Source organism: Amblyomma americanum, chromosome 11 (genome assembly GCF_052857255.1).
Source record: "Amblyomma americanum isolate KBUSLIRL-KWMA chromosome 11, ASM5285725v1, whole genome shotgun sequence".
Lineage (NCBI taxonomy): Eukaryota > Metazoa > Arthropoda > Arachnida > Ixodida > Ixodidae > Amblyomma > Amblyomma americanum.
Window position 1 is genome coordinate 83,569,982 of NC_135507.1, and position 11,530 is coordinate 83,581,511.

Consider the following 11,530-nt stretch of genomic DNA (forward strand, 5'->3'; position numbering starts at 1 on the left):
CATTCCTTGTGTGTGCTACGAGGTTCCACGTTCGACGGCGCGGCGTAGACGGAGACCCAGATGACAGGCATCATCAATTACCCAGCCATGCTCGTTGAGAGTGACAACCAGAACGAAGGGGTTTAAGCCCAACCGGACCCAACCGGACCCTCCGCCGCCGCCGCGGGGAAACAGGCTTTATCCTCCCCAATTGGCGTGGCGGTTCCAGGGGCGGCCCTCCCGAGCACATTCCAGGACAAGGGAACTGTCAGCGATCCAGAGCGCGCCTTACCTTGAGGAGCGAGTGTCAGTTGATGGATGAAGAATGGAGGCCGGTGACCCGCGGGAACTGTCAGCGGGCCAGAGCGCGCCGTACCACAGCCGACGCTATGCGCTACCGCGAAGACAACCTTCTTTCCCTCGGACTCAACACGTGAGGGGAGCGAGACGATAAGTGCGGTGGTATGTTTGTGCGCCCAAGTGAAAGCCCTAGCCCCCCGTCCTTCCCCTCCGGCGTGGGCGTCCTCACCATAGGGAGTGTGGAGAAGAGGATATAAAAATCGACAAGCAGTACGGAAGAGGGACGCTCAGGACGACATCGTTCGCCAAGAGGGCCTTCAGCGCCGAAGCCCGACAGCGTGCAGCTTCTCCAGCAACCGCTCGAGCCCAACTCCGGAGCCACTCCATCGCCCCCATGAAGTCGTCGGCACGTAAGCTCGGACGCCCCAGCCTCTGATGTATAATCTTAATCATGTGTAATTATTGAATATATCTGTTTGTTTAAACTGAGCCATACGGTGTCTCTTTGCCTCTCCGTCCCGTGTGGACCTGCGCATTATGGGGGTCATCGCAAGTATATGAAGTTAGAAACAACATGCTTGCGGCTAAAAGTCATTGATTTACATTTATTAGGGTTAAGAATCATTTGCCAGTTTTGACACCAATCAACAATAGTGTCAAGGTCATTTTGAAGGGTCAGGTGGTCAGTCTCAGAAGCGATCTTACGGTAAACAACACAGTCGTCTGCGAAAAGGCGTAAACGGGATGAAATGTTAGTGGGAAGGTCGTTAATGTATATTAGAAAAAGTAAGGGTCCAAGTACGCTTCCTTGTGGTACGCCTGAGGTTACGTCACATAGGGATGAGGAAGAGCCGTTGACAACTGTGAATTGCTGACGTAATGAGAGAAAGTTTCGAAGCCAAGATAATGTGAGGGAATCAAGGGAAAGGGTAGATAATTTTGTAAAAAGCCGGCCATGTGCAACTCTGTCAAATGCTTTTGAGAAATCTAAAAAAATGCAATCTGTTTGCTGGTTATCATCCATGTTGAAATGCAGGTCAGTAGTAAATTCAAATATCTGGGTATCACATGAGTAGCCTTTCCTAAAACCATGCTGATTTGAAAAGAAGAAGTCATTTCGTTCCAGATGGTTGTAAATGTGAGAAGCGATAATATGCTCAAGTAATTTACAGCATATGCATGTTAACGAAATAGGCCGATAGTTATCAGGAGAGTTTTTGTTACCCGTTTTGAAGACAGGGATGACTTTGGCTTTTTTGCAGTCAGTGGGCAGTTCTCCGGAGGATAATGATTGCTGAAATATATGACACAAAATCTGGCTGGAAATTGAAATGGTGTTTTTAAGTATCTTCGAGTTAATGTTGTCCACTCCGGCAGATGATGATAACTTTAGATTTTTAATTAGTGATGCGATACCCTCAGCACTAATGGTGATGGGCTCCATGAATGGGTAGTCAGACTCGAGAACAACTGGCATACTGGAATAATCTTCCTTAGTAAACACTGATGCAAAAAATCTGTTGAACGCGGTTGGACATTCAGTGTCAGCTAGCGGCAAGTCATCAGTATTGTGTAGTTGTAGGAGGTCATGTTTACTTTCGGGAGATATAGTCTGCCAAAACTTCTTAGGATTAGTCTGCAAAAGTGACGGCAGATCATGAGTGAAGTATTTGTTTTTGGCAGCGGTAACAGCAGAACAGTACGCTTTCAAACACAGTTTATATCTTTCCAACGAGGTTGAAGAAGGAGAAGATCTAGCTTTTCTGTATAGGCGCTTCTTTTTATTCCGTAATCGACGGAGGGTCTTGTTGAACCATGGATTTTTTATGTCATTAGCTATTGTAATCAGAGGAACATGTTTCTCTATCAGTGCAGATAGTTTGTGTTTGAAGAGCAACCATTTTACATTATACCTACGGTGGACCATAATGTAGGAAAAGATACACATTATTGATGATTTACAGAACCTATTTTAATGATCACACTGCTGTTTTCGGAACTATTTAAACAAGCTAAATTTTAATTTTCAGCAGCCCCGAAGCGAAAGAAAACTACTTTATACTTTCTCCAACGTTGCAGTAAACGCTGGTCTATGTATGGTGCATAAGCCAGCAAAAAACAACTAGTCTTTGCCGTACACTGCCGTTAGCCCAAAGCTTGTCGAGAAAAGTACGGCTTTACAGCGAGAGCTCTTATTCACTCGTCGCAGCGTTTCTCGTCAAAGGAGCAGTATAGTAGTGGTTGTAGTCGGCGTAGCAGAAGGGTAATTGCTATGGGAACCACTCGCACAGAGGTTAACGCATTATGTCGAAGGTATTACGACAGTGGAGGAGGAGGAGGAACAACGTTATTTACGTCATGGCCTAATGGCATCATGACCTAATGGCGCCGTGACGGGGGCCCAGGCGGTGTTGCAAATGGGTTGCAAGCCCCAAGGGTAGCGTTGGCCTGGCGGCCTGGGGCACAGCTGGAAACATCCGAAGGTCCCGGCAATGGATGAGTCGACTGTCAACAGAACAACTTGTTTATTCTGGCATCGCAAAAGAGCAGCCGGTCAGGGCGACCACGTTACTCGAAGGAAGAAATCGAAGCCTCTCTGGCGTCCGGCGCAGCTGCCTTTTTATACCCTCGGAGTCGAGGGCAAGAAGGAACGGCTGGGGATGAGTCGCACGAGACGGCGACGCACGGACATGTACAGACGTGACGGGCGCGTCCGCCGGGCCGGCGCCGGTCAGACCTCCCCGCCTCCCAGTTGGGGAGCTCCTCTCCCCGGCTGCCGCGCTTTGACAAGCGTGGGCACCAACATGCACACACACACACACACACACACACACACACACACACGACGACACGTGGCATTGAAACCTGCCTTGACGCGCTTGGCGGGAGGCGTTACGGCAGCACTGAACGGGCCCAAAATGACCGCCACTTTGAACGAAGCCCCGGCGTCCGTTGCATCCGCGCCGGCTATACCGCGCGTCGTAGGCGAAACGTAACAGACCGCCCCGCCTGGAGAAGGAGATCCCGATGGTCAGGGGACTGCATCCGCTGTCCGGAGGGATGTCGCTCGATGACGCTCGTAATCGAAACCGGTCGTCCCTCGACGTTGCTTGAGCGCAGCGCACAGAGAAGGCCTCGTTCTCAGGTTCAGGATCACACAGGACACTGCAAAGTGACTTCGGGAGAGTTGCCATTTTTGTGCTCGTTCCCAGCAAGCGTTAGAACTACGCCGAAACGCAACCGCTCAGTTAGCAAGTACGAGACAACCCTCACTAAGCTCTGCCAGGCTCTTTCCCCTTTTATACTACTGCCTAGTTCCTTAAAGTAGTCAAGCAGCACTCAGAACGCGTCCACAAATTGGAAAATTGCACTAGAAAGCACATAATCACTTTGAAACACTAAACAAAAGCAATATGTTAAAAATCCTGCCTCAGGAAGAAAACATCAGTAACAAACAACTTTGAGGCGGATTCCCACGTTAGGGGCCTCGACTTAAGCCATCGGCGTTACCGTTGAGACTCCCCTTTTTGTAACGCACCTCAAAGGAATATTGTTGCAAAGCGAGGCTCCAGCACAGGAGGCGGCCATTTTTGGGAGAGATGGTCTGCAGTCATTGGAGAGGGCAGTGATCCGTCTCAATGATAAACCTCGAGCCGGCTAGGTAGCATGACAATTTCTGAACGGCCCGCACGAGACACGCACACTCTTTCTCGGTGGCGCTGTACGCCTGCTCACGACAGGTCAGCTTACGACTAGCATACAGGACGGGGTGTTCCACTTCTCCATTGTCCCTTTGGCACAGTACAACGCCCATGCCTCGCTCACTAGCATCGCACTGAACAACGAACCCATTTGTGTAGTCTGGCGATCGTAGCACAGGCTGGCTTGTTAGGGCGCTCTTTAGGGCGCTAAAAGCTCTTTCCTTTGTCTCGCTCCAGACGACTGTTTGGGGCTCTGTTTTTCTTAGAGCATCCGTCAGGGGAGCCGCGATATCGGAGTACCTGGGGATGTACCTCTGATAGTAGCCGGCGACACCTAAGAACGACCGAATATCGGTCTTCGTGCGCGGTTGCGGGAAGTCTCGCACAGCGGCCACCTTTATTTCAGAGGGGCGGCGACGACCCTGTCCAATCACGTGACCGAGGTAGACAACCTCGGCCTGTGCTAATTGGCACTTGGGAGCCTTGACTGTCAAGCCCGCTTCGCGCAGGCGGGTTAGCACTGCCCGCAAGTGTGCCATATGCTCAGACCAGGATGCGGAGAATATCGCTACGTCGTCTAAATACGGTAAAGCGAATTCTTCCTGTCCCCGCAACACTTTGCCCATGAGGCTTGAAAAGCAGTATGGCGCGTTCTTCAAACCAAAACTCAAAACTTTAGAACGGAATGTTCCCATTGGTGAAATGAACGCCGCATACCTACTAGCCTCTTCTGTAAGTGGAACCTGCCAATAACCCCTGACAAGATCTAGGGTGGAAATAAACTGAGCGCTACTAACTTTCTCAAGGCGCTCCTCGATGTTAGGGATCGGATAAATTTGATCCTTAGTGATGGAATTAAGCCTGCGGTAGTCGACGCAAGGACGAGGTTCCTTGCCCGGTACCTCAACTAAAATCAAAGGGGAGGTATAATCACTCTCACCCGCCTCAATAACACCGAGCTGTAGCATTTTCTTTACCTCAGCCTCCATAATATCGCGCTGGCGGGGTGACACCCGGTACGCCTTGGATCGTACTGGCTCTGGGGAGGTAAGTTCTATATCATGAGTAAGGACAGAAGTCCTACCAGGCCTCTCAGAGAACTGACCTTGAAATTCTTGTAAGAGTTGGTGTAGTTCGGTTTTCTGCTCAGCCGACAGCGGTCCTTTAATGATTAAGTCACTAATGACCTGATCAGTGTCTTCCCTGTTCGTCACTGAGCCTAGTCCCGGAAGCTCGACCGGAAGCTCTTCTAACTTTCCCGTGTCGGGCATTTCCTCTCCAGTACCTGGTGCCTTCAACGCTACAGGCTCAATTTTATTCAGTTCGGACGTGCTCTGAATACCAGCTTGCTGCGCATCCGACCCTTTCTCATTGTTCGACAACGTCTGCCCCGCAACTACCGCCTTTGCAGCGAGCTCTCGAACTCTCGATCTGGTTAAGGCCTGAACGCTAGCCTCACCAAACAAAAGCCCCTTCTCGCGCAAGAGGTGATCGGACCTGTTCGAAAATAGGTACGGGTACTGGGGGGGCAGCATAGATGACACTACGGCCTCCGTCTCAAGTGCTCCGAAAGGTCCTTCAATAAGCACTTTTGCTACGGGCAGACACACGCTGTGAGCTTCCACGGCTTGCTTGATCCATGCGCACTCGCCCGTGAACATATCGGGTTCTACGTAAGAGGGGTGAACTACATCCATTGTAGCTGCGGAATCACGAAGCACTCGGCACTCTTTCCCGTTCACGAGGAAGTCTCGCATGTAAGGCTCGAGAAGCTTCATGTTCTCGTCAGTGCTACATAATGACAAACACAGGACTTTTGTTTTTGTTTCTGGACACTGCGCCGAAAGGTGACCCGGCTTCTGGCACGTATAACACACGCGCGCTTGCCTCGTCTCGAACCGCTTTCTGCGTTCGGCTTCGGCTGCCGCCGTCTCCTTACGTTCGGTTGGACTGCTTTCACTCGCATCCGCACTACGTGTGTCCCCCCTTGCTCTCGTGGGTGTGAACTTCGGCCTCTCAGACATGGAGCCCAATTCACCCTTTTGACCGTCCTTAGCTCCGCGAGCCCGACGCGTCACAAACTCCTCGGCTAGCTCGGCGGCTTTAGCCACTGTACTAACGTCTGGCCTATCCAAGACCCAGTACCGCACGTTCTCAGGTAACCGACTATAAAACTGTTCTAGCCCGAAACACTGCAGAATTTTCTCGTGGTCACCAAACGCTTTCTCTTCTTTGAGCCACTCCTGCATGTTTGACATAAGACTGTAGGCAAACTCTGTATATGACTCGCTTCTGCCTTTTTCATTTTCCCGAAACTTCGGGCGGAACGCCTCCGCTGACAGCCTGTACTTTTTTAGCAGACTCGATTTCACTTGGTCGAAATCCTCTGCCTCCTCTCTCTTCAAGCGAGCGACTACGTCGGCCGCCTCGCCGGGTAACAAAGTGAGCAAGCGCTGTGGCCACGTTTCCCGAGAGAACCCCTGCTTCTCGCACGTTCGCTCAAAGTTAACCAGGAACAAACCAATGTCCTCTCCAAGCTTAAACGGCCGCATCAGGTCAGTCATTTTGAACGATACCCGTTCTCCTGCACCGTGTGCCTGACTTCCATTACGAGCGCGTTCCATCTCTACCTCGAGACGCTTCATTTCCAAAGCGTGTTGACGGTCGCGCTCTTCTTTCTCTTTTTGCTCTTTACGTTCGCGCTCGTCTTTCTCTTTTTCTTTTTGTTCTTTACGTTCGCGCTCGTCTTTCTCTTTTTGTTCTTTACGTTCGCGCTCGTCTTTCTCTTTTTGTTCTTTACGTTCGCGCTCGTCTTTCTCTTTTTGCTCCCTCTCCTCAATGGTCTCAAGGCATTCCGACAGCTCGTCATCCTCAGCGTCCAACTCAAGAATAGCCCTTAGCAGTTCTGGTTTTCTGAGTTTGTCTGAGACATCCAGACCCAACTCTCTTGCAAGCTCCAGCAATTTCGGTTTGCGCAACGACTTCAAATCCATGGCTGCTCCGAATGCTGCTTTCTCTACTGCCTACTATTGTCTTGCCGCAAACTAACCCGGCAGCAACGACAACCACAATTACCAGCTCAGTTTCTGACACTAACAAAAGCCTGGCAAAACTCAGAAGAAGAAATTCCCGCACTCACCAAACCTCGCAGCCAAGAATTCAGCGCAGTCGTTCCGCTGCAGGCAACCAGTCATCACACAGGGCTCGTTGCACTGCTCCCGGATGGTCGTTGTGCTGCTCAGCATACAGTTGACCGCATATCTTCGCTGCTGGCCTCCGTTGTCGGGATCTCACCGCTGGCAACCAGTTGTTGCAAATGGGTTGCAAGCCCCAAGGGTAGCGTTGGCCTGGCGGCCTGGGGCACAGCTGGAAACATCCGAAGGTCCCGGCAAAGGATCAGTCGACTGTCAACAGAACAACTTGTTTATTCTGGCATCGCAAAAGAGCAGCCGGTCAGGGCGACCACGTTACTCGAAGGAAGAAATCGAAGTCTCTCTTTGGCGTCCGGCGCAGCTGCCTTTTTATACCCTCGGAGTCGAGGGCAAGAAGGAACGGCTGGGGATGAGTCGCACGAGACGGCGACGCACGGACATGTACAGACGTGACGGGCGCGTCCGCCGGGCCGGCGCCGGTCAGACCTCCTCGCCTCCCAGTTGGGGAGCTCCTCTCCCCGGCTGCCGCGCTTTGACAAGCGTGGGCACCAACATGCACACACACACACACGCACACACGACGACACGTGGCATTGAAACCTGCCTTGACGCGCTTGGCGGGAGGCGTTACGGCAGCACTGAACGGGCCCAAAATGACCGCCACTTTGAACGAAGCCCCGGCGACCGTTGCATCCGCGCCGGCTATACCGCGCGTCGTAGGTGAAACGTAACAGCGGCAACTCAGCGGAGGATCTGAGGCCTTTGTCGCTCAAGAGCCGCCGAGACCTGCTGGACGGCCCAGCTTTGCATGTCATGGTCAGAGCATTCCGCCGCAGCCGCGAGTCGAGGCGGAATCGTTATGCTTTTAGAAGCCTCGTCGGGGAATTTTGTGCAGTCCCATAGGATGTGCGTCAGAGGTGCCCTCTCCCGCTGGCACACGCGACACACATAACTTTCATATAAGTTTGGGTATAGATGAGTCATTAACACCGGGGTTGGTAAAGAACCAGTTTGTAGTTGTCTAAACAGCACCGCCTCCGCTCGGCTCAGTCCCGGGTGTGGGGGTGGGAAAGTCCTTCGAGCGAGGCGGTAAAACTGCGTAAGTTCATTGAATGTTGTCATGTGGTCTTTGGCACTACACCACGTTGGACGGTCGGTTGCAGCGGCGCGGTGGCTTAGCGCTCGCGCCACTGCATGTGCCGCCTCGTTGTGGTTAGCGTGCTTCTCCGACGCATCGTTGCCCGCATGCGCCGGGAACCACCTGAGTCTGACATACCTTTCTTCCCGTTGTAGGTCAGTCGAGCACAGAACGCACACAGCCTCACCGCATACTTTGCCCTTGGCATAATTCCGCACTGCACTTCGGGAATCACACAGCACCGTTTGGCATCCGGGGTCGGCAATGGCCAAGGCAATGGCTACCTCCTCCGCCTGACATGCCTCCGGGACCCGTAAGCTTGCCGCTGCCCTCGTGGCGCCTGATGACGCATCGATGACAGTAGCTACGAACGCCGTGTGGTCTCCCTGGTATTCAGCCGCATCCACGAACCTGGCGTGCGCATCCTTGGCATGAAAGTCGATGAGGAATTTGGCCCTCGCCGCTCTTCGCTCCTTATTAAACTCAGGGTTCATGTTTCTCGGGATGAGGTCTACCCGAATCCGGCATCGGGTCCCGTCAGGAACAGGAACGTCACTAGTGGCCTTTTTCAACCTGGGTGTGAAGCCCAAGTAATGAAGTATACGCCTACCGGCATCGGTCATAGAGAGCCGCTCCAGCTGGGCAGTCTGTTGCGCTTCCGCAAGTTCCTCAAGGGTATTGTGGACCCCGAGTTTCAGGAGCTTGTTGGTGTCCGTACACTCGAAAAGGCCGAGTGCCGCCTTGTAAGCTCGGCGTATGAGGCCGTTGGTCTTATTCTTTTCACACTGCATCCAGTTGTGAAAGGCTGCAACGTAGGTGACGTGGCTAACTACGAAGGAGTGCACAAGCCGAATCAAACTTTCTTCTTTCATACCGGCCTTGCGGTTGGCGACTCGTCGGATGAGGCGTATTGCGTTGGTAATCTTGGCTGTAAGACGGGAAATGGTCTCGCCGTTGCACCGTCGCTTGTCTATAATCACGCCAAGCACCCGGATTTTGTCGACCTCAGGGATCACTTGACCGTTCCTCGTGAAGATCTTGATGGCCTCGTAATCCCTCGGTTCACTTTTGTTACGTCTGACGTACTTTGGTGGTAACACCAGGAGTTCTGACTTGGCCGGTGAGCAGATCAATCCGGATCCGTTTAGCTGGTATTCGATCGCGTCGACGGCTTCATGCAGGGTGGTCTCAATGTGACCATCGCTGCCTCCCGGAACCCACAGCGTGATGTCATCGGCATAGATAGTGTGCCGGACCCCCTCAACTCGAGAGAGTCGCTTGGCCACCCCGATCATAACGAGGTTGAATAACAACGGCGAGATGACCGAGCCCTGGGGGGTCCCGACACTGCCGAGCTTTTTCGGTTGGAGCCGTAGATCTCCGGTGTAGAGCTCGGTAGTCCGCCCCGTCAGAAAGTTCCTGATGTAATTGTACGTTCTTGTGCCCATGTTGAGTGTGGACACCTGGGCTAGGATCGCAGAGTGTTTCACTTTGTCGAAGGCGCTCTGCAGGTCCAGCCCTATGATAGCCTTGTTATCTTTCGTTCGGGTATCAGCGTCAATGATATCGTTTTTCAAGAGAATCATCGCATCTTGGGTGCTGAGAGAACGGCGAAACCCGATGATCGTGGTGGGATAAAGTTCCGACTCCTCCAGGTAATCCCACCTACACATTAGGACGTGCTCCAACACCTTGCCCACGCAGGACGTGAGCGAGATGGGCCGGAGGTTGTCCGTGTTCGGTGGCCTGCCTGGTTTGGGAATAAGGATTGTTTTGGCAGTCTTCCACTGCTGGGGCAGTGATCCCGCCCTCCAGCACTTATTGTAATAACCGGTGAGGTTCTCGATCGCCACATCGCTGAGGTTCTTGAGTGCTCTGTTCGAGATGTTATCTGGGCCGACCGCTGACCTGCTGTTTAGTTGGTGCAGGGCCGCTCGAACCTCCTCTACGCTGATGTCGCGGTCCAGCTTCTCGTTAGCTTGACCGCTGTACTCGGGATGGCTATCCGTGGGTGTAATTCGGAGGTACTTTCTGTCTATACGTCTGATTACTTCGGGTTCCCCGTATTCTTTGACTGATCTGTAAATGATCTTTGCGAGGCGGTCGCGTTGGTGGGATTTTGTTTTAGTCTCGTCGAGCAGATGCCGCAACAAGTTCCAGTTCCTACCGCAATGCATTTGGCCGTCTGCGGCGCTACAGATTTCGTTCCACTGTTGCGTGCAGAGCACCCGACAATGGGCTTCGATGGCGCGATTCAGCTCCGCCACCTTCTTCCTGAGGCGCCGGTGGAGTCGTTGCTTCTTCCATCTATTTAGGATAGAGTGCTTTGCCGCGATTAAATGCGCCAGGCGGCTGTCAACCTTGTCAACCTTTTCATCCGTTTCTCTGACCGTGGTCGCCTCCTTGATCTTCCCCGCGATATGGGCTGACCATTCTGCTATGTTCTCGATTTCCTCCACCTCCGTTGGTAATAGGCTACGGAAGGCATCCCAATCCGTAAAATTATGTTTTCCGGTGTCCTGCGAGGCCTTGATCTCCTCTGGTATGATGACCTCTACGATGTAGTGGTCGCTACCGAGCTCACACCCCGCGTCGTGCCAGGAGATACTGCCCTTCTCGTCGTTCTTCACAAACGTGAGGTCCGGCGTCGTGTCTCTGGACACAGAGTTCCCAATCCTCGTAGGATCAGTCGGGTCTGTGATGAGGGTGAAGCCCAGGTCTATTGTATCTTGGAACAGGTCGCGCCCCTTGGCCAATTGCTTGTTATATCCCCATGCCGGGTGCGCCGCGTTGAAGTCCCCGCAGGCGACGAGCCTGTGATTCCCCGCCACTGTGCTTGCTATGTGAAGGAGCGTATTGAATTTCTGTTTCTTGTGTAAAGGGCTGCTGTAGACGTTGAGCAGAAAAGTGCTGTTCTTTTGTTTCTTGCCCATAACGACCTCGATGAGAGTGTATTCAATTTTACTGTTTTGCAACTCATGCTCAATGAAGGTGAGTCCCTTGCGAACCAATGTGCATATCCCTCTACCACCGGTGACCTTCGGAGCCTTGGCGTATACCCGATAACCAGGTAGCGATACCGCATCAGTGCGAGTCTCTTGTATCAGGATGATATCGGGCTTGCGTGCTACTTGTGTTATGTGTTGCTGCAAGACTGCCTTCTTACTAGCGAAACCGTTACAGTTCCAGTGCCAGGTCACGAGACCCTTCACTGTTGTTGTAGTTGGTGCTGCTGCTGAAGCGGCCATGATTGTTGCGGA

At 52.5% G+C, this 11,530-nt stretch overlaps 1 protein-coding gene across 1 annotated transcript; it reads right to left on the reverse strand.

Moving 5' to 3' along the window:
* Positions 1-7,873: 7,873 nt before the first annotated feature.
* Positions 7,874-11,203, reverse strand: LOC144109760 (uncharacterized). Its single transcript, XM_077642557.1, has one exon. It carries the CDS (start codon positions 11,201-11,203, stop codon positions 7,874-7,876), a length of 3,330 nt encoding a protein of 1,109 aa, XP_077498683.1.
* Between the last annotated feature and the right edge of the window lie 327 nt (positions 11,204-11,530).